This window comes from Phoenix dactylifera, chromosome 8, assembly GCF_009389715.1.
Source record: "Phoenix dactylifera cultivar Barhee BC4 chromosome 8, palm_55x_up_171113_PBpolish2nd_filt_p, whole genome shotgun sequence".
NCBI lineage: Eukaryota > Viridiplantae > Streptophyta > Magnoliopsida > Arecales > Arecaceae > Phoenix > Phoenix dactylifera.
The window spans coordinates 6294233-6318155 of NC_052399.1; the positions used below are offsets into that span (position 1 = coordinate 6294233).

The 23923-nt window shown below is 40.2% G+C and overlaps 2 protein-coding genes across 2 annotated transcripts; both read right to left on the reverse strand.

The window, feature by feature from the left end:
* Positions 1-1008: 1008 nt before the first annotated feature.
* On the reverse strand, positions 1009-10264 carry LOC103721394 (phytanoyl-CoA dioxygenase). Its single transcript, XM_008811589.4, has 9 exons — positions 10034-10264; positions 9808-9929; positions 9673-9733; positions 6836-6904; positions 6569-6687; positions 4439-4586; positions 4177-4321; positions 3997-4083; positions 1009-1371 (listed from the first exon to the last, which is right to left on the reverse strand). Exons 1-9 carry the CDS (start codon positions 10086-10088, stop codon positions 1329-1331), a joined length of 849 nt encoding a protein of 282 aa, XP_008809811.1. The 5' UTR covers positions 10089-10264; the 3' UTR covers positions 1009-1328.
* Positions 10265-11254: 990 nt separating this feature from the next.
* Positions 11255-23357, reverse strand: LOC103721393 (putative metallophosphoesterase At3g03305). Its single transcript, XM_008811588.4, has 4 exons — positions 22981-23357; positions 16881-17122; positions 11836-13386; positions 11255-11754 (listed from the first exon to the last, which is right to left on the reverse strand). Exons 1-4 carry the CDS (start codon positions 23258-23260, stop codon positions 11629-11631), a joined length of 2199 nt encoding a protein of 732 aa, XP_008809810.2. The 5' UTR covers positions 23261-23357; the 3' UTR covers positions 11255-11628.
* Between the last annotated feature and the right edge of the window lie 566 nt (positions 23358-23923).

A 23923-nucleotide genomic window follows, 5' to 3' on the forward strand; every position in this document is an offset into this window, starting at 1 on the left:
CGGGATGGTGCAGATATACCTGCCGTCCCCTATGATGCTACCCACTTCGCTTATCCAAAATCTCATTTTTTATGCCTTCTCAGGGATATGAAAATTGAAACAAATAGAGCATTCCTACTTGCAAGTAGTCTTCCCTAAAGTAATAAGGAAATTGTGGATTGATACCATTCAATGTTGAATGACCTAAGTGTATGCATACCATTCAGTAAGTAACAAGCAAATTCGGGATTGACAAAATTCAAGCCAATTTGCAATACAATTCAGTATAATCAGAGTATAATATGGAGAAAAAAAAAGAATGAAACAATGAGCAGTACAAAGGTTTATTTGATTAATTTATAGACATCAAAACCTTCCTGTCGCACCTAGAGCATACTTGTTTAACTCAGATAAGGAGTTTAGCAAAACTCCTCATCAAACTTTTTTAGATCAAGTGAAACCTGAATGTTGAATTGCACGAGGAAAGGTAGTTCATTAAGAAACTAGGAATAGCAAATGATGCACTTGACCAACCACTGAACCAGGTTACCGGAATTGACTAGGCTCATAATCTGCTGCTCTCACACAGCAAATCTCTCCCAATCATAATGACTAATCTAATGCCCAGTTCTAGCATTCAGCAACCTAGAGTCATAAGCTGTCTACGACCAGCCTTCTTTCTGATGGAAACCAAAATGAGATTTGGCTGTCGGTTCTCGCATCAACTGATTTACAGGTAAGAATATAACAAAAGCAACCTGCATGTGCCAGCACTGGTTTCATAACAATCAATAGAAATACAACGGAACCGCCACTTAACGTCAAGGCATAATCAAGATTTTACCAATAATACTCACCATCCCCCTTGTGAATCCCAAGCTCGGAACTGAACTGCATGGATATTAGTGGATGTAGATGTTTAGGCAAATGTGACAATATAAGTACTAGTATTCCGACTCAGCAAAGTGACAAACAATGAAATCACAACTTTTAGTATAAATAAGGAGAAAACATGACAAAATGCATGGGTTAGCTAGCATGAAATATGTGTATACCTTTAGAAGAGTATTCTTGTTCAAAACATGTTGTACCAAGGACATCTCAACATACATGCCCAGCAAACAAGTATATTACACCTGTTTTTCTTATTTTTAAAATTGTTTGCATAAGAAGATTTAATCATTTTAGAAGAGTCATCACCAGTCAGTCTCCATGTTAAAGAAATGGATCAACATGTCACTTGGAGTGAAGACTAGCAGAAACATCTTTTTCTGGACATGGTTCCATCACGTACCACAATAGCCACGGGGAGTAACATGTACAGGATTTTTGCTGCCACAGTGCTTGAATCAAGAAACATAAAGGGGTTCTGGTTCTACATTTCTTCTTATCCTGATATGAGAAGTACAAAAAAAGAAAAAAGTTAGCCACATGTGTGAAAAGGAAAAAATTGTTTTATTGAATTCACAACCAAAATTTTAATTGGTAAAAAGGTAGAAAAGGCTCATTGGAAACCTTGTAACTTCTATGACATGTCTTCTGTGCGATATTACTAACATCCACTATAACAAGATATTAGTAGCAGCAGATACTGAACTAACCTATCTAATGTGCTGATAAAATAATGAGACAACTTGAAATGAAACCATTTCTATTTTCTAGTTCAAGTAACGCAATTGAAACAATTCAAAATTTGACACCAGGAAAGAGAATATTAACATGGGAGAACAAAAACAAATTATTATTAGGCAGTTGGTTCAACAAAAAGGTTTCTCTTCCTGCTCCTTAGCTTCAAACTCTGGGTTCCCCAGTTAAAGACTTGGAGACCCTGTCATCAAGTGAAACCAAAATGTGCCTAATCCTTCCTTGGCACTTCATATGGTTGCATAATTGTTCAATTATGGAATTTTTTATAAAAAAATGCATGAGTAGGTTGATAAACCCTTACTAAAAATGCAAATAAGGGTCTGCTTTTGGTTATGAGATTGTATTTCTTCGCATTCAACTTTTTCATCAGAGATGTTTTATGAAAATTGCAAAGCTCAACATTTTACTTGCAGGTCACAAACATAAAACCAAAATTAATTCTTACCACACTGTCACAAACACAATGCATTTCCTGAATTCTGGACACTTTGAATATAATGACAATTTTTTGAAAAATTATGTAGGAATTGTTTTTATATTTTGTGAATTTTTCATTTTGTCATCTAGTTTCTCCTTTTGCAATTTTCTTTTATTTTTATTATCTATAGATTTCTTGAAAAAATAAATTATAGTTTTCTAAACCAAATGTGGCCATGGCATTTGTTGTCATAACCTTTTATTTATATCAAAAAATGTGATGCTAATCAAGGTGTTGATTACTTGCTTCCTTACCTTTTATATTGATCATGGTGGGGGGGGGGGGGGGGCAGCAAAAAGTCGCAAAAGCAAGATCAACAATGAAAAGGCATACTAAAACAAATTAATGATGATAAGAAAATAATAGACCAAAGGACTACAAGAGAACAGCAAAACAACAGCCTCAACCAAGATTTTCAAATTTTCCAGTGTATTATCAGCAATAACCTCATGGCTGCACCATTTTGCATCTGATGAGAGAAGCATATTGTTTTTGGCAATATTTTAAATGAAGACAAGGATTGAAGTGCCCATGCATACCATCCTCCTTTTACAATAGGTACCATGTCAGCAAATTATTTGAACAACAAAAGGGTACTTACATGCAAGGATTAGAGTTCTCACAAATAACCGTACAGTTTTAGCATTATATTTGCAAGTTATCAGCATGATATAAAAGGTGCATAACTTTGCACCATTCACCATAGCTCATTGAAGCGCATCAACCTACATCAGTGCATATTGAAGTGATGCACCCCAGTACAGCATGATGGTGCATAACTTTGCACCACCCACCATATCTCAGACCCTGGTTATGTTCTCTAAACAGCTATATTTCTATTAGAAACAGTTTGGGACATTTGTTTATTACATTTTTCGGGGGGGAGGGGGGGGGATTCTTTTGCTTTTGACATTTGAAGGTGCAATCTAGAAAATAGACGTGATCAGAAATTGCTATTCTACATCAGATCAAAGGTTAGAAATCAAGCTAAGCCATAGTATGTGACACCTTCACAATATTACCAGAATATGATTTTCCAACCATATGCTGCTAGCTTGTGAGCATGATTGTTCCTTAAAGCTATTAGTGTCAGTAATGTGATAACACATATATTTTATGTGTCTAGGTTGGACAAAAAGTTGCTTGGAACTAAGTAATTCATATGTTACACAATAATCTGCAAAAAGACTAGAGTAGTTAAAAACAGGTTTCTTTGATAGAATATGTCTAGACATTAGTCAAAAACATTTAAATTTGATCGAAGTCTATTATAAGAAATGAGTAGCGTAGTACATTGGCATACCTAAGTGTGCCAGTCATGAATATATTATCTGAACTAGCATATTTCACGCCAGTGCATGCAAGTGTCGGCATGGTACATGATGATATATACTAAGACAACTCTTGAATCAAGATTCGCCGTATCGGTCGGTATTGTAACGTACCAGGTGTACCATACTATATCGGTGCTAGATTGATACGCAATCTCGCACCATACCAACACTTGGTAAACCTCACCGTCTCGTCTCATACCGCATACCGACACTGTAATAGGATGGTACCACTATGAGGTCCCATACCCAAACGACGAACCTTGCCTTGAATAGCTTGGCCATGCTACACAATGCTTTATTAATCCCAAGCAAGCACAATGTCAAATAGAACAACCATCATTGTCTACCTGAAGGAGTTTTAAATATGGCTGATCTTACTGCAAGCTCAATTAGACAAAAACTGGAAGTGAGCATTCTACTGTCCTTTTAGTTTTACTGCCATTTAATTAATTACAAGCAACACATTTTATATAAAGAGAACACGAGGAACCAAATATTTGATCAATTCTAACACTCACCACAACAAGATCTAGACACTTTGATAGAAGATATACTAACCAGTTATCCTTGGCCCATATAAATCCATCAGTATCCACCACATGCAAGCTTAAGGCGTGTCTTGAGCTGGAGGACTTATTCTCGAAGCTGTCACAAAATGTTAGAAACTAGTATAAGGACATGCCCAAGTAACTGCCCTTTTGATTACGGTAATGAAGAAAATACCTCTACATAACTAACCTTTGATGTATAAGGTCACCATGTATAACCACCAAAGAGCCTGCTTTAACTTCTATAGGAACAAATTCCTTCCGATCAAAGGATGGCAAAGGACGATCAAAGTGAACCCCATTTTCATCTCTAATAAACCTCCTCACTAAGCCATCTATAACCAATATAGAGAACAAAAGCATATGGAATTAACTTACATAGCAAACGGTATACTGCTAGTAACAATAAATCAAGAAATCGAAGAAGCCATAAAAATGGGGATGAATAATACCCTTATGGGAGCCAGGGATGGCCCAGAGGCAACCATTAGTAATGTTAGCATCTTCCAGTGCTAGCCACAGCCCTGTGCATGATCGAGGTTCGGTGTAGAGAAATGAGTTATCCTGGTGAGGTACCACTTCTCCACCAATGCCTGGTTGCTGCATTGCAAAGTAGTCTATGTAATACAAAAATTGTTGAATTTGTAACCCAACATGCAATCAAAAAAGTGTGTACACTTGTGTGTGTGCACAACAGGACGTGCGTGTTTGGCTGTTTGTGTGTCATGCACGAGTAAGAATTCTAACAAAAAAAAAGAGAAAAGCTTGAACAATCTCCAGCTTCATTATAAAAGATCAATTTGAATCACAACATTGATAAGCTGCAAACTTCCAATAGCTCTCCAAATAAGAATGACATTCTCAGGTTAAGAATGCGAAAAATGGGTAATCATGATGCATCTGTATCTACTCTAGGTGGAGGACAAATAAGATATCCTGTCATTACTTTGGCATACACCATTTTTCTTCTTGAATTTAAGTCAAAAAGATAGATATGTAATTATTTTGTGTCAAAAGGCAGTGAGCATTGGAGGTAAATCGAGAACATGAAAGACTGAGAGCATGAATACAAGGATGTCATCCTTTCAATCAACTCCTTTGAGAAAAGTACAAATGTCAGGTTGAAGAAAACTTGGTAATTGTTTGATTATTTAGCATAGTGGAAACTAACTAAAATGATATCATTAAGAATTTTATTAGATTCATCCACCAGAAAATGATCCCAGTTCTCCACTCATGGAACCAGACTAACACATTGATGAAAAATCCATATTTAGTGCTCTTTCTCTATCTCTCTCAATATATATACATATATATCCATGTAAATTATGTATCCTATCTCTATAAAGGAATTATCTCATTATTAATTATTGAACAATAAGCATAGTGGAATTAATGGTGCAAAGTCAAAAGAATATAGGATTCTGACTTAAGGCTACTGATGAACTAATCCACTGAATCCAGAGTCACAAGTTCCTATATTATAAAATTTCTAGTAGAACTGGGAAGCATCAAGCACAAATACAATACACACCTTTTATTTGGAAATAGCGAAGGAATGCTCCTAATGGAACATGTAGGAATTGTAGGACCTATAGTTTGTTACCTTTCTTTCATAAGCAAAAGACATCGAAATATATGATCAAGATAGATAATTATCTATCAGATACCTCTATTTTAAATTATATCTAAGGCATACGTCTTTCCTTCTATAAAAGAATGGAATGGGAAGACACCACCAGTATCAAGATTGTTGGTGCTCATGCATTATTTGGCTCAATTATCATTTGCTTTTACTTATTGTGCTACCATCCTCGTTTCCACAGTTGTGCTTCCCTTAGTGTCCCCTTTGCTCATTCTACAACTTTGGGCATAAGCCACAACTTATATAGACATCCAGTCACATCAGTCACTACAGTTTTTTCATGTTAATCTATTTTTCCCATTAAAGGTTTCCATGTTTAGGGCATGATAATCTATTTTTGGGGAGATCCACCCTAAGTTGGAGAACTTTGTAGATAGATAGTACAATAACCTACCTTTAGTAACAATATAGCATATACCATTTTATGTATGCCATTTGTACTTGGTGTATTGTTCCAATTTTATCCAGCATCATCCTACATGCAGCCTTGGGTAAAAACCCACACCCTTAAATGAATATTCATGCACATGTTCCAACTCATTGCTCCTCAAGTTCACATCAAAATCAGACAAGTAAAATGCCAGTCACAATTTTCATGTACTAATAAAAGGAAAGAGATCACTTTATTTATGAAGTTTGTTTTGACAATCAGCTTCCCCCATTAGCCTTTCATAAATTATAATTTTGATAAATTAAGATCTGCTTCAGAAAAGAGGGATGTGCAGATTCAAAACACACTAACATGTAAGAGATCTAGCTTTAAATGTCCTATAGTAAAAGGAAACAAATGCACAACAAAACATATCCAGAACAGTATTCAAAATATATAAATCTTTACAGCTCACATATGATGCATAGCAGACATGGGAAAGACCAGGATCATTTGCATCAGATTAAGATCAGATCCAGATTCAAACCAGAATATTCAACAAGTTACCTTAAATATGTACATCGACTGAATAACCACAGGTCTCTTGTAACCCAATGAAAAAAGCATACTAGAAATTTTCTCTGAGGATGAATTTTTTTTGAAAACAGGATCAAGTTCATGGAGAGCTGCAGTAAAAGACAAACAGTGTGAGATAAATGCAGTAAAAAGGCTTGAAAAGATATTATATAATATAATATAATGCTTTTTTAAGACATTAACCAACTCTTTCCTACCCAGTAAAGTACATTGATTATTAATATAAATAATACAAACCATGGCCGACTTTATTAATAGATAATTCCTTTGGCTGTTTCAAGCATCCATCGTCTCCAAATGCCTTTTCTGCAATGAGTGAAGTTATAAATCAACAGAAAGGTTACGTTGATTAAGAAATGAATGAGGGAAGCTACAATATATAGAAGCTGAGTACTTGAAACAGCACTCATGAAGAGAAACACTGGATTCAGAAAATCAAAGATCGTAACAAATTTCTTATTGGATTTAGAATATCAAATTACATCAGACAGAAAAAGAAACACAATTAGGTTTGTCAGAGCAGCTTTACAAATCTGTTGCTCTAGGTCACCTCTATACTATTGAAAGTAGCCATTTAAACAAACATACTAAGCTGGTAGTCTTACTGGACTAGGAAGTAAACTGAAAGTGACTAGAATGTCAGCACCTAGGAGTACATGCATAAAGACAGTCTAACACAAAGATAAGATACACATTACAAGTATATGTGTGTGTGTGTGTCAGTATGTGTGTATGTCTGTGTGTATGTATGAATGTGTCATGTCTATAAGTGCATGTGTGCATGTGTACTGCAAAAGAAGAGGTTAACACTCCTTTTACTTTAGAGTACACTATTGCTCTAAGTATAGTTTCTGCTTCGACTCATGCTTAAAATCACAATGTCCATGGATAACTCAACCTGATAAATGTAGAAGATACATTGGTAGGACTTCTCCCCCTTTCCAACCCATGTTACATGAGTTCAGGTAAGGGTGTCAGGTGCAAGGGTGTCCACGAGTTGGATTGATCTTACCCCCAATATTGAGATATGGAATTGGGCCAAAAAGGACACAAGCCATGATGCAGGTTCAAGGATGTATTGCTGCCTAGTGTGGCAGCACACCTAATCATATGTAGGGCTGTGGCTTTGGTAGGTTAACTCAAGTGAACTTGTATATCATGTGCACTTAAGCATGTTTATCACAGCCTAGCTGGTTAGTTTGGAAAAAAATCAGGAGTCAAACAGACTTGATTAATCGGAACACAACCATCCATAACTCATGCAATAGACATGCAAAAGCCTCATAAAAGGAATTTACCATGCCATGCCACCACATTATCTTCCCAGTTACTAGTCAAATATCTGGTCATCGATGTCCAATGTAGATGCATTACAAGGGTCCATGGAAACCATACAACTAAATGATGGTTAGGTCTTTCTGCGCATTGTCTCAAAGTCTCAATAAGCATGCAGCAGTTCTAGTGGTTGGGGACCTTACAATCACACTAGCAGCTGTGGACAGGCCTTTCTTGTCGAACTGTTAAAGTAAGTTGTCACTATTAGTTTGCACTTGGATATTCTCTGAATTTGTGGATTGCTTGAAAGAAAGAAGTTTGCTAAGTCTACATTTAGCTACTTCAGATGAGAAGTTCTGATGATAATGATGTTTTTAGTTAGTATGCCATATTTCTCATGATTCTTACTACTGAATGTGATAATAATCATATTGTCAGTATGTCATGTTTCTGGTGATTCTGATACAGTTTATATGGCTGTAAACGAAAGGATGTGCACAATGATCTGATCTTTTAATGCGGAGAAGATCAGCGGCTTAGTTTCGAACTGTACACTTGATTTTCTTAGAATGGAAGCCTCACTTGCATGCCGATGCTCACAAGGTAATCAAATAGATTTCCTTCACTGAAAAAGCAAATCATGTTACTAGTTTGTTGGAGATTATACAAAATGGTGTTTGTCGCCAAAGAATGTGGATGCACTAAGTGGTTTTGAGTATTTCGCATTTCCGTTGATTACTCATAGTTTAGACATGTTTCCTTCATGTACCAAATGTCCAACCTGTTCGAGAAGTTCAAGGAGTAAGGAGCAAAGATTAAAATGTTTCTTCTTTTCATTTTATTTTATTTCTTGGATGGACAAGACCAAAGAATAAAAACTTAAGGAGCAAACACTAAAATGTTCAGTTAACTTCATGATCAAAGAATCCTCGCGCCCAAAAATCCAATACAATACCAAATCATGGAGATCCGCCAAATTCTTTGAGAATTAAAAAAAAAGAAACTAGATGAAAAGATGACACTTTATTAATTTTGTTTAACATGATAGGAAAAGCCTCCGTTACCTAAAACAAGATCTAAACTGAATTCTTGACTCAACCTCTTAACTCTCAAACTAAACTTATAACTAAAGAAATCAGGAAAACAACATTTTTTTCCTCATCTCTCGTCATTATACTTCTAGCCCACAATAACTTGGGTCAAAGAAGTAAGACAGTTCTTGCCATGGTGACCCAACAATGTGCAATATAAATAAAGTGCTTCCGATCTCTTGAAAATTATAGCTTTAATTAAATCCAAGAACGGAAAAAAAAAAAAAAAAACATACTCAAATTCTTTAGTCTAAAACTAAGAATTCATTTGTTAGCACAGCACGAAGCAAGCATACTGATGATTAGGCAATTTCGGTGGAATATATTGCTGCTTCTGAAGGAACCAAAGTAGTAGTTCTGTTTAAGAGCTTCATGTAAAAACTCAATGTGGTCCAAGGCACGGTGAAGCGTATTGCGTTGCATTGCGATTGTATCGGTGCAGGCACGGAAAATAACACATCATCATGGGATATCGTCAATATGGATAATACTGTCCAAGATCGTCTTTATCAAGAATTGCCGACAGGGTAAAATTATCAGGCAGTATAGCAGAAACGAAGGTAATCCGTAATCTACTAATAATAATAACAATAAAGAAAAAGAAGATAAGCAAATTTTTGAAATCACACAAACCTTCGAAAAAGGCATATCATAAAGAGGGAAAGAAAACGTCAAGCGTGAAAGCAGAAAAGTTAAACAAAAACACACCTTCAAAGAAAAAGGAGATCTTCTCGGCACTCTCGAAGAAGTAATCATTCGTCAACTGTTGCTGAAACAACGGTCAAAGATGAAGGGAGTTACTTTTCATATGCCTGGAATATGCGGTAAAAATAAATACTATACCTGGTTGATCGTGGAGAAGATCGAAGTGTCGGAGCCGTCGAACCCCTGGAGCAGCTCGGTCATCCTATCCCTCATCTCTTTGACCTCGTCGGGGCTGGAGAAGGATTCGAGCACCAGATACCCTGCCATGCCATGTCATTCTCAGGTTGAATGATGGAAGATCACCGCATGACTCTTGTTTGCTTTTATTCTTGAAAGAATAGGGGAACGATTGGTAAAAGAATACCATTGGAATTGAAGAAGTTGAGTTGATCGGAGCTGAGATTCCCGATGATCCCCATCGCCCTTGCGCCGTGAAGAATACGCGCTATCGAGTATCGAGTATTTTGGGGGAGATATTCTTGGAGCGGATCGAGGTTTTCCCCACGGCAACAAGGAATAAGGACATAAGATATTTCTCCGGGTCGGGTTCGAAGAGGACCGGCAAGGCAGCGGCCGGAAGTATTGACCCGAGCCTTAATCTGACCCCCATATGACCATATGAGGAGCCGAAATCAGCCAAACAAGTTGACGAGATGAAGCGTCTTTTATGGATAAGCTTGAAGCGAGTATTTTAGAATAGGAAGGATGAATTTATGGCAGAAATAATCTCAACAGAGCATCTCATAGTTGACCTGTTGTAATGTCCAAGAACAGGACTCTTTATAGTTGCAGCATCAGGAAATTAAGATGTGTATTAGATGTGGAATGCATATAAATACTTAGATGTGGTGTGTGCCTATGTATGTATGTATGTATGTATGTATGTATGTATCCTAAAAACTATAAAAATATACCAATATTTTGGGTGAAAACTTTCGGATTCCCTAAAAACACCCCACCTATAATAACCCGTATGATGGCTACCGTATATATATCCTTCGGCCTAAAATATTCTATAATATTTTACTTGCAATAGGTCAGACCAGCATGTTCAAAGAGCTGACATCTATGCACACAAGAGTCCCAAATCGGAGGGCCTCAGAAATATCTCTACTCTTAATGCAATCCTTACTCTATCAAACTAAGATTATATGACTTTTAAAATATTGGCCTGCTATAGTTGCTGACCAGAAGCCAAAATATTGCCTTTAAATACCTCTCGATGCATTTTAGAAGAGCTGTACAATGACACTTCTTCAGAAACCCTGATGCACCAAATAGACCCCAATCGATTGACAAGATTTCTGGCAAGATAAAGATTCATGGAAGAAAACGACATCCAGCCAATGTTGTACTTGGTAAGGATTTCCATCTGTTCACCGCCTGAAATCTTCAAGGATCTTCACCATAGTAACGGCATTGTGCACAAGTATGAATAAATTACTGCAATCCCCATAGATGAAGATTGCCGGTTATGCTTTGCTGTCAGTCAATTCTTACCTCCAAACTTGCACCTAAATCTGTAGCTGCATCAGCATTTGCTTCCACAATTCTATTGGCAGTGAGTTCATCCATTTGCAAAGACTAAAAACAGAGTCACAATATTGCTTCTTTCAAAATCTCAGTTTCAGTAACATTACAAACTTATCCCTTAAAATTCGTACAACTAATAACAGGCGAGTTTGATCATGTAAGAAGGTAAAACAATCGAAACACCACCATCAAACAGACAACACTGATATGTTTCTGTTTGAGAAAGTGCATTTATTTTTATAAAATGTCATGCAACAATTTTGCTACTACCAGATGTGTGTAGTTTGGCTTCAGTTGGTACAGTGGGCCACATAGAAATGTTCCAACGTAAGAGCTATTCAATCCAATACCACTACACCAGAATAATCCAAATGGATAATGATGAATGTTCTCTAAATTCGTGCAGATATGAAGCCATCATATGTTCTACTGATTCACAATGGTCCTTGTTGAATAAAAAGCTGCAGCCAAAAATAAAGGTGGCGCCCACATCAAGGCAGGTGACAAGGCAATAGGTCCACCTCCATATGCCAACATGAGAGCACAACATAGCTGCATAAATGCAAGTGTAACACATGAGTAAAGCAAAAACCAACTATAATAAAACAGTCCGCAAAACTTGATATTTTCTACCTTAAAATGTATCAAGATAATGACCAAACATGCCAACAGGATGACCCATCTTGTCCAACCTCCACATGTCTTATATACTGAGGGATGATTAATGTCCTCTGAGGAGTTGGTTGGAACACCTGAAACATCTTGCGACCCCTGCTCTGATTCCATCAAAAGTGGTCCATTTGAGCACCTTATGTTCCCTCTAGAGCACAAATATACTGCTGACCTTTTGGCAAACAAGCTGTAAATGAGAATAATCATTGGAGTTACTACCAAATACATGAATGGTAAGGTGATGGTAAATATGTCGGGGATGCCTAGATTGTCTATCATCATGGAACTGTTTGGAACCTGTATTCTCCAGCCAGATAAATACATTCCTGCAATGTCTCCATCCTCAGATGTTGCATGACCCCAGAACCATGGCAATTTGAGCAGATATAAAACATATATTATCATAGCAAACCATAACATCCCACTCCTTGAGCCCTCTGTCAAGAACCAGAGTACCCAAAAATAGCTCTTCCTCTGTTGGGTATGTGAGGAAACAGAGACTGACATAACCCACTTCTGATAAGATGCATTTCTCTCCATGAAATAATTTAGAAGTTTTGGAAGAAATAAAAATATGATTAGAAACGCAACATTGCTCCACAAAAGAATCAAATATAGATTGTCCCACTGAACTTCAAAAATTAAATGAGCCAACCATGTATTTTGATAATGTCCGGGTTTACCTTCAACTGAAAATGGTCTTGGTTGGCTTGCAATCTCCTTTCCCTGAGAGTCTATCACAAAAACCTGCAGCCAATAACGAGTTGCAGATACACTTCTGTAGTTTTCAGCATTCCATTTGGCATGAAATAATGGCTTCTGAGCGCCAGAATTAGTTGCAACCTCCAGTGGTATTTCTTCCACCATCTTAAAATCTCTAAATGAATCAAAAACCTTAGCAGTCACATTGATGATTGGTTGAGCAGAGAAGACGAGAGCATTGATATCATTTCTAAATGGCAGGCTATCTGTTTTAATTCGATTCATATTTCTTGAATCAGTGGGATATGTGATAAGGATGGTAGTTTCAAAATCCTCTAGCAGTTTGTGTTTGTCAAGAAATTCAAAATCAATGAAGGAAACTTCCCCTGCATCTATAGCTAGAATTCTGATCAATCTGGAGTCCTTCCAATCTCCTACTTCCCATTCCCAGAACTGTTTAACTATATTAGGCTCTTTGGCATTAGATGTCAATTCAACAGTATGGAGCCTCCAGAGCTGCTTACCAAACTTTGCGTGCAGGTGGCCACAAATGTATGCAGAAACATAGTGGTTTGCAAATATATTTTCATAGCGTTTACCCTCTTCGGATGAAGCAGTAAAAGACATTGGGAAATGCCCGAAGACAACTTTTGCTACCAAGCTTCCAGGATAATTATCCCAATACTGGAGTTCTGATTCCAATGCATCCATTCTTTTGTTGGTTGGATGACCAAACAAATTTGATGGCCCACGTATCCCAGTGCTGATTGTATCATCTATACCCATAAAGATGTATTTTCTCTCTCTTCCCTAAAAAACCTTCAAAGAAAAGGTCAGTCCAAACAATTTGAACTTGCAGTGCACTTTGCAATTTCTGTCCAGACACATGTCGGGAGAAAATATCAAGAGCTATCAGCATAATCTATAGGTATCAAAGGTAAAAACAATATGCTGCAAGTCTTACTAAATAATCATAACTTGATTACAGTAAACCAGATGCGCTGTCAATTTAATGACAAATACAACAACATAAAATGGTTGTACCTATGACAAATGTAACTTGACTTGAAGACTCAGACAAGAAGATAACTAAAGTCCGAGCATATTTATTATCCTAATCAGGAAATATTCCTACAGAGGCAAACGTAGATTTTTTCATAATGAAAGAGGTAACGAGAATAGCAGATGTTCAATATCATGCATGAATTTTCTTCTGCTTTATAACAGAGCATGTTATTTGAAGTTTAAGGAGCAGTTATGTCGACTTATACAATATGCATCATATGATCCTTAATACTATGAACAAGATTATAAATTAATCTATTCTTAATTTGGGTTCAAATTAACCTTTCACTAGAGAAAAGATATTCTCATGAACTTATATGCATATTTATACATGTGTATAGGGTCACGTGTTTATCCAATGAAAGATGCATACACATATGTTTATCCAAAGCATGTGCATGGCCGTAGTAGAACTAGAGCCAGCTGAATAATATTCAGATATGATTCCTGAGCTGCGTTGTAATCATTGCATGTCACTGAGCATTAAGCAAATTCAATCCTCCCCCTCGCACCAGGGAGAAGGGGGATGAGAGAGAAACAGAGAGGAATCAAAAGTGCATCAGGGATATTCCCCTAGCACATAGTGAGACTTCTGCATGACAGATTAAAAGAGAACATGAGCATGAAACGAGAATTATATTTATACACAATAGGATCACAAAAAAGGTAGGAGTAAATTGATGGGAGCTTAAGCATACATAAATAAAGTACATAGAAACAGAAAACTGATTCAAAAGTTTTGGCTTTTTGCAGTAGACCAGGAGTATCCATGGTTGGGCATTCTCGCATAGATATAAAAGAGAGGTATATAATTATATATCGTCATATACTGGGATTGTCCTTTTGATGTTAACTCTCATATATCTCTGACTCTTTCAGCAATGTATACAATTTTTTTGCATGTATAAAAGATCTTTATGCAATATTTATGCATAACATGCACACCTATACTCATATCTAAACTATATGAAAAAGTAAGTTTTGAAGGTTCATAACTGGCTTTTGCGCTTTGGGGAGTTTATACAGAAAATGATTTATATGGGTATATCTAAAATACATTAGTCAAATCTATTACGTTACTCCAAAATGACCAGCCAACATAAATCACACTATCCAATCCTTCTTCCTCTATCCATTTCTCTCTACCACAGCAAGCAGATATGATAAAATAAGACTGATTCTGCTATAGATCCACAAGTCCCATTTTTTTCTCTTTGTTTTCTTCTCCAGTCTCTGATGTGATGGGAAAGAGAAGAGAAAATTTGTATTAGCAAAAAAAGATCTTAATAAGTTTAGGTTTATCCCTACCTGATTAAGAGGTCAGCCATCAGTTGTCATTGCCCCAGACTAGCTGCCAGAAATTCCTGGATGTCAAAGATTAGAGGTGTCTTCTAGCCAGAGGCCACAGTCAGCAGCCATCCTAGAAAAATTTTGCAGGTCATGGCCTTGAATCATCTCTCAACCAACCTAATTCAACTAGTCCAGGCTAAGTGAAATCCCGAGGAGGGTGGCCTCGCGCAGTTCAATCTAGACTTTTAATCTTACTATTTGGATAAAGAATGAAATATACTGCTATACCAACTATGATCAACAAAGCTCCAATTGCATTTGATCAGATTAGACAATTAAGGCAGTGTTTTTTTAGAGGATTTAAATTTCTCTTAGGATTATTATTATGTATACTCGAATTTTTTCATGATGTAACAATTGTTTACAAGAGTATTATTCGAAACTAGCAATTGAGCATGTGTAATGCATGCTGGAGAAAGTCATAGAACCCAATTTATTTTGATTCGAATCAAAAGGTCTCAATCTATATGGGAATTAGAAAAAGAGATTGAGTCCAATTTGTTTGCACAAAATAGAGAAAGAGATGGAAACCAATCAGTTTGGGAGTTCTATGAAAGGGTCAGAGATATCACAATTAACAAGAGAGAGAAAGTTTAGTGGGATAATTAACATGTTTTGAAGATAAAAAGAAAAGGTATTCTCGATATAAAAAGTGACAGACAGAATCAACAAGAAATAGTTCTCTGATTTCAAACCATTTTTATATATGGTATAGGTATACACTATCAACTTTTTCCTTTCTCTACAATACAAAAATTATTTTTATCATCAGTTAAAATAGATTACATATATTAAGAAACTTTCTGTATATGAGTTTTTAATGTAGAAAATAATATACTTCAGTGCCAGATATTTATTTAAAAGAAGAGTACTAAGAGGTTAAACAAAACATCAAACCAATGAATATTAATGATTCCAGACCAACTAAAGCGGCAAATACCGTCATTTTCTCAAACATCTCAAGACTTATTTTTAGCTTTTCATTTTATGAAACCTTTGTAAGAGCTTATATTATTGACCTCCAATTTTAATTATATTTTAACATTTCATAAAAACAAGTAACTTGTTAATCTGTAATAAATGAATATCTATAAAAAAAAGTTAAATAATTCATGAACAATTCATAAAATTTGTCAACTATCGAAAACTATGAAACATTCTATTTATTCATGTATAGTTTAGAGAATCACTTGACATGTGAAAAGTTTGTATTTTGAGAACTTCTTAACAACTTAGAGAGTACAAATACTCTATCCCATCAAGCTCATCTTGAAAAAAAAAGAGAAAGGAAAAAAAACATTGCGTTGGATTCTTCTCCCATGTTTGTTTGTGGACAAGAAGAGCATTAAGCCAACCTAAGATAGGAGCAACCTACGCATCAGTGCCAGCAAAAGATAAACCCCTAACATGAGAAGGAAAATCATCTTTCCAGTGCTTGATAAAAGCAAGGTCAGCACCAAAGCCAGCCAAACAGTCCTCTGGCTGATTGCTCTCAAAGAAAATGTGGAAAACCTAAATGAAAACCAAGCATTCCTACAGATGCAAGAAATCAAGAAGGCAAGGATGATACCGGATATCTTGCTTAGCATGCAATGCACGAGTGTAGCCTAGGGGTTCATATTATACTTAAATAGTATCCAAGGCTTGCTAAAGTAAAAATTCATTCAACTAATTATTGCTAAAAGTAGAAGATACACTGAATGAATAGACTAGCACGAATAGCAACAACTAAATTTACAAATGCTCAAAAAAATATGAAGTTCAGATTATAGTATAGAGGTGCTCATTATGATTATTCAGTCTTTCAACATCATGGAAAAAAAAAAGATATATGCACATATATATTGTTTTAGCGGTCAAAACAAATAGAAAAGAACTGGGATACCTACCAGAAGAGAGATACTTTGAATGGTGCCTGTCCTATTTAGCTGTGAACTGACACTATAAGTGGGGAAAAAGTCCAACTTGTGTCCAACATAGGGAACTCCATATTTGTCATGATTGCCTCTTATGTCAAAGATTGTCCTCCTGTCTATGCCACTTAATCTAACAATTGCATCCATGGTGTTTCTGTATTGGATCCATTCTGTCTCATCCTGCCTTGTGCTTGTCCGTCTCTTGTTTTTAGCATCTGTTTTCATAGAAAGATGATAACCATAACTTGGTGGAACAATAATTTAAAAGGTTATTGACACGTGGAATTACTGCTATAAGGACTTTGTGATCCTACACCATCATCATGGCCAAAAAATATAAACGGGGTTGTTACAGGCTTGTTGTAGTCCATGCCATAAAAAAACCAGCATGGGTGAAAAGCACAGCATGGTGGTTCACACCAAAGTGCATGAACACATCTTGCAATCATGATAAGTGCCTGTATGGTGCAAACAAGCAGAAAAACATCGTTTTGTTGATTTAGAAACAACAATTCATTACTCCATCTTCCACTTATTTAGCGTTTATATAATATATGTTATCTGAAGTATTTCCCCCTTCTGTTACCTCATAACCTTCTAATCCCAATCCATTCGATCCTCTATCTAACACCTACTCGAGCGCACATGCCGATACCATTCTCGATCAGTTTGAAGTTTCTTTCAAAAATCGAAAACCAGTCCAATCCTGATCCAGTGCAGGGATCGATTTAGGAGTTTTAATAAAAGTTACCCAATACAGGAAATCTTAATGTATATAGGTCGTTAATCCTAATTATTTGCATTTCTTCTTTTTTTAACATTAAACAAAAAATCCTCTAGGCTAATATTGAATTTTGCAAGTTTGGAGGACATTTGGAAGCACTACCACATTAGGTTCCAGAATGCAGACATATCTAGAGGAAGAATAAACTTTTTCATATAAGTCTTGCAAATATAGAGCTCAAATTTCGTAGATAGTTCTGTTAACATCTGTTTGATTGCCAATAACATACTATAGTCGAAATATGAATCTTTTGACAACTGCATTTTGCAAAAAAAAAAAAAAAAAAAAGAGAAATAAAATTTGGTTGTTCCGTGCAAAACTACAGAAATAATGATCTGAGGGCCCTCAACTGCATAATAGCTCACGATGATATTTAATATAACATTCTGGACTGCTTTTATTTTTCCAGATGGTTTCTTTTTTATTCATTGGCTTCAATCGATTCTTAATTTCTTAATAATTTTCAACCGAAACTGCAGAAACACCAAAACAAAAGCTCACAAGATCCGGATACAAGACCGAGTTTTTAAACCTCGATACTGATTTCAATCAATTCTTATGAAACTTATTCTAAGAATTCGTCTAAATGATATAATCACACGTCTAACTGTTGCTGGAAATTGGACCCGGGGGCTGCCACGAAGCCAGGACAGGGGGAGGAGGAGCTCCGCTACCGGAAGGGCGGACGGCGGCGCGCCGGCCGGTGACGTCCTCCTGGAGGGGTGTAAGTCCTGCAAAAAGCCGGTGGCCGGGCTCCCCGGCGCCGGCCCTCCGATGCTTAAGTCAGAGGGGGCCAAGTATGTGGAGAGAGCAGGGAAGAGAGTATATGGAGAAGACAGCAAGAACATTTGGATAAGATAAAGAAGACGAAGAGGATGATGTCCTCAATTGCGTCTGTGCTTCCCGGCGGGTTCAGTCCCGGGGATCTGTTTCCGCTTTTGTTCTCCTCCCCCCCTTTGGTTCTCCCAGATTCCCTTTTATAGGAGGGGATTACGTTACCTGGGAGGTAACCGGGGGATTTGTCCCTGTCTGTAATAATTGGGCACGATTTGGCCCATTTATGGCGTAGTGGAGAACGGGACCGGATCAGACCGGAATCAGGGAGTTGTCACGGTCGATCGGACCTGTTGGAGTGGTTGAACCGCCGGCTGTGGTGGGCCTGGAGTCCGTGGATGGTAAGTGCATTTATTACCGAATGAACCGGCGGTCAGGGAGAGCCATACGTTCTGATGGTTCAGTGATCCGGAGATCGTCTTGGGCCGTGTTCATTAAATGACTGAGTGCATCGGAGACTTGAGAGAGTCTCGTGCATTAATGGCAGGTCGTGCCGAATACCTGCGAAGATCTTATGCCTTGATGGCTTGGAGATAGTGGCAGGTTATAGTGGAGTTGTCAGGTCCCTTAGAGGGTTAGGTGGAAATTGGATATTTGGCTAAGACATGGGCTCGGCCTGCTGTGCTCGGCCTTCTGGTCTCGGCCTTCTGGTCTCGGCTCTCTAGTCTCGGCCTTCTGGTCTCGGCTCTCTGGTCTCGGCTCTCTGGTCTCGGCCTTCTGGTCTCGGCTCTCTGGTCTCGGCTCTTTGGTCTATGAGCTCGAGAGCGGAAGAGCCCGATCACTTAGGATGAGCTTGAGAGCGGAAGAGCTCGAGAGCGGAAGAGCCCGATCACTTAGGATGAGCTCGAGAGCGGAAGAGCCCGATCACTTAGGATGAGCTCGAGAGCGGAAGAGCCCAATCACTTAGGATGAGCTCGAGAGCGGAAGAGCCCGATCACCTAGGGTGAGCTCGAGCTTGCTGATGGATTTGGGTGCTATAATTATATTTGTGGGGTGGTCCATTTTTCCACCAACACTACCCCCCGACTTCCGAGTCCGAGCTGCTTTTTGGCTCGGGCGAAGGAAGTAGTTCAGTCATCGATCGTCCTGGTGCTGTGAGCGTTCTTACACCAAGGCGACTGAAGACGCTTTTTCTGCTCGGAGTCCGTTCTTTGGGGACGTCGGCAGAGAAGAATCCAAGTAAAGATAAATAAGAATGTAAAAACATTAAATGAATGGGTACCTTGTACCGTGTGCGTCCTTGCGCCGAGGCGACTGAAGACGCTTCTCTGCTCGGACTCCGTTCTTGGAGGGCGTCGACAGAGAAATAGATAAAATGATGTAGAAACATTAAATACATGGGTACCTTGTACCGTGTGCGTCCTGGCGCCGAGGCGACTGAAGACGCTTCTCTGCTCGGACTCCGTTTTTGGAGGGCGTCGACAGAGAAATCCAAGAATAGGTAATGAACCGAGCTCGTTGGTTGAAGTCGATGGAGAACGAGCCGAGCTCGTCCGGTCAGAGAGGACCGCTACTCATCTCGACGTCTCGAGCTTCCCTATAGCCGGGGCATCCCGACGGATCGGGGCATCCCGACGTCTCGGGGCATCCTGACCGTGGTCAGGGTAGGAGCACGAGCCGAGCTCGTCCGGTCAGAGAGGACCGCTAACTCATAGCCGATGGAGCACGAGCCGAGCTCGTCCGGTCAGAGAGGACCGCTAACTCATATTCGGGGAGCACGAGCCGAGCTCGACGGTGGAAGCCGATGGAGCACGAGCCGAGCTCGTCCGGTCAGAGAGGACCGCTAACTCATAGCCGATGGAGCACGAGCCGAGCTCGTCCGGTCAGAGAGGACCGCTAACTCATATCCCGACATCTCGGGCGTCCCTATAGCCGGGGCATCCCGACGTCTCGGGTCATCCCGACGGATCGAGGCATCCCGACGTCTCGGGGCATCCTGACCGTGGTCAGGGTAGGAGCACGAGCCAAGCTCGTTGGCTAACCTGAAAATAGATAAAATATTGAATTTATTTGAAGCCAAAGTGGCGTCCTGTACCTTTTGGAGATATTTTGATAGCTCTCGAGCTTCGAGGTCCCTCAGGACTTGGTTCGGCACCGGCCTTCTTTGGCTTGATTTTTTAGGTGTTTTGCGCTCGGGTTTCTGAGCTCGGTCTGCATGAGCTCGACGGGGGCTTCAGTGATGGCGACGCTCTGAAAGGGGAGCAATGTCGCGGGCGCCGTCCCAAGGACTTACGCCCGTAAGGAGGGAGTACATGCTGGTTTCTTGCTTGCTGCCGGAAGACAGAAGACTTGGAAGGATAATGGGATTTAATGGGGCTGTACCCTTTGTCACAGAGGCTTACAATCCCATTTTAAAGCTCCATAACTTTCCTTCTCCAGACCTCAGCTTTTATTTCTCTTTCCCCCCAACTCGTTGACGTGAGACTTGGACTACTACTTCTCACTGGTTGCCCCCACATACGTCGTTGCAGCGGGAGCCATGCCTGATTCGAGATGGCTCGGGAGTCAGGAGAAAGTTTCTTCCTCTGCTTCACATGATTCCGTGGAGGCGGCACAGGAGGGGCCTCCACTTGTTGCAGGCTTTGGGCTGCAAATAGCTAGCGCTTGGACTTGCTGCACAAGCGCATCGAAGTGCTCGAGTTGGACTTGTGGAACTTGATCTACCGGAGATCTTGATGGTGAATTTTGGACTGAGCGTTTGGAACTTGGAGCATGATACTCGAAGGGGAAACCCGCTTGTAGGGGGCTCCGGTTGAACTGGAGCTGGAGGAGGCGGTGCCATTGGGATGCCCCTGGGTTGCAGGCTTTGGACAGCGGTAGCCAGGGCCTGCACTTATTGTACCAGGGCATCGAACTGCTCCGGCCGAACTTGATGAACTGACTCGGTCGGAGGTGATGAGTTTCGGACGGAACGCTCCGGACTGGGTGGAGGACGTCGAGAGGCGTTGGAGGCCCCTTTGCTCCTTAGCTTCATGGCAGCGAACTCGGGCCCTTCCTCTAGCGCCATCTGTTGCTGGAAATTGGACCCGGGGGCTGCCACGAAGCCAAGACAGGGGGAGGAGGAGCTCCGCTACCGGAAGGGCGGACGGCGGCGCGCCGGCCGGTGACGTCCTCCTGGAGGGGTGTAAGTCCTGCAAAAAGCCGGTGGCCGGGCTCCCCGGCGCCGGCCCTCCGATGCTTAAGTCAGAGGGGGCCAAGTATGTGGAGAGAGCAGGGAAGAGAGTATATGGAGAAGACAGCAAGAACATTTGGATAAGATAAAGAAGACGAAGAGGATGATGTCCTCAATTGCGTCTGTGCTTCCCGGCGGGTTCAGTCCCGGGGATCTGTTTCCGCTTTTGTTCTCCTCCCCCCCTTTGGTTCTCCCAGGTTTCCTTTTATAGGAGGGAATTACGTTACCTGGGAGGTAACCGGGGGATTTGTCCCTGTCTGTAATAATTGGGCACGATTTGGCCCATTTATGGCGTAGTGGAGAACGGGACCGGATCAGACCGGAATCAGGGAGTTGTCACGATCGATCGGACCTGTTGGAGTGGTTGAACCGCCGGCTGTGGTGGGCCTGGGGTCCGTGGATGGTAAGTGCATTTATTACCGAATGAACCGGCGGTCAGGGAGAGCCATACGTTCTGATGGTTCAGTGATCCGGAGATCGTCTTGGGCCGTGTTCATTAAATGACTGAGTGCATCGGAGACTTGAGAGAGTCTCGTGCATTAATGGCAGGTCGTGCCGAATACCTGCGAAGATCTTATGCCTTGATGGCTTGGAGATAGTGGCAGGTTATAGTGGAGTTGTCAGGTCCCTTAGAGGGTTAGGTGGAAATTGGATATTTGGCTAAGGCATGGGCTCGGCCTGCTGGTCTCGGCCTTCTGGTCTCGGCCTTCTGGTCTCGGCTCTCTAGTCTCGGCTCTCTGGTCTCGGCTCTCTGGTCTCGGCCTTCTGGTCTCGGCCTTCTGGTCTCGGCTCTCTGGTCTATGAGCTCGAGAGCGGAAGAGCCCGATCACTTAGGATGAGCTTGAGAGCGGAAGAGCCCGATCACTTAGGATGAGCTCGAGAGCGGAAGAGCTCGATCACTTAGGATGAGCTCGAGAGCGGAAGAGCCCGATCACTTAGGATGAGCTCGAGAGCGGAAGAGCCCGATCACCTAGGGTGAGCTCGAGCTTGCTGATGGATTTGGGTGCTATAATTATATTTGTGGGGTGGTCCATTTTTCCACCAACACTAACCATAATCCAAAAACTTACAATCTATCCACGCATCCCAAGTCCATCATAAATTGCTGCTAAACACAAAATCCCACTTTGCCTTCACATACTACTATTAGCGGCCAAAAAAAGGCTAAAATTGTCCAACAGTCGTTCGACACAAGTCCTTGACTTCCTGACCTCAAATGCAAACCAATTTGTAGAAATACAAAACGAGATCAAACATGTAAAGAATGGCCATCGAAGGAATACCAGTGATATCCCCAGTGATGAGGAGGAGAGAGGGCCGGATGACGCGGAGGGCAGGGGCGAGGCGGCTCACAAGGTCCTCCGCGCGCTCGGGGTGGAAGGCGCTGAGATGGAGGTCGGAGACCTGGACGACCCATGCCACGTCTCCGTCCATGGGGAACGACTCCCTCGTCACGTAATCTCTATCTCCTCCGGCCTCGCTATTGATTTCCATCGACGAGGAGATGGCGGAGGAGAGGAGAAAGAGGAGGGGGAGGAACCAGAGCAAAGACTTGGAGGCCATTCTTCGGACTAGGGGAGCAGCGGGACAGCGGGGCGGGGTCGTCGTTAGGGAAGGGGAAATTGGGAATGGTCCGGCGAATTAGGAATTGATGCGCCCTTAGCGTCATGGGAAAGTCGAGCGCGACGGTTGAAATTTATTCCCTGGATTCCAATCGCTGGTCTTTGAAGTTTGGGTCCGCGGCAGCTTTTTTATTATTATTTATTGGATGAAAGAAAAGGGTGAACCTCCTGTCCGGCTGCAATTAGATTATTTAGACCATGATGAGCGGTAGGATGGCCTTTTAGGCCAATTATTTTTATAGAAGGGCAAACGAAGTCGCAGACTGCATGATCTCCTATATGGCTAGTCACTCCGAAAGTATCTTGTGAGTTGAAGAAGGAGAGCTGTTTAGAAAGCTCTAGAATCTATTATTTTCTGATTTTATTAGACATATCTATACCGGAAATGTACGAATTATCCATTTCAGCAAAACAAAAAGTACCAGTATGTGGCTTAGCTCGCACTAGAAAATGCAGGTTATTAGGCGGCGCAAGAAAAGTTATTGGAGGATAATGTGTAATATACTGCAGGAGTCCGAAGAAGAAACTTGAATCCAGAGGAACTCCACACTAATCTACTCGAATTTACACTGTTAATGAAATTATGTCTAATTATATGTTTAAG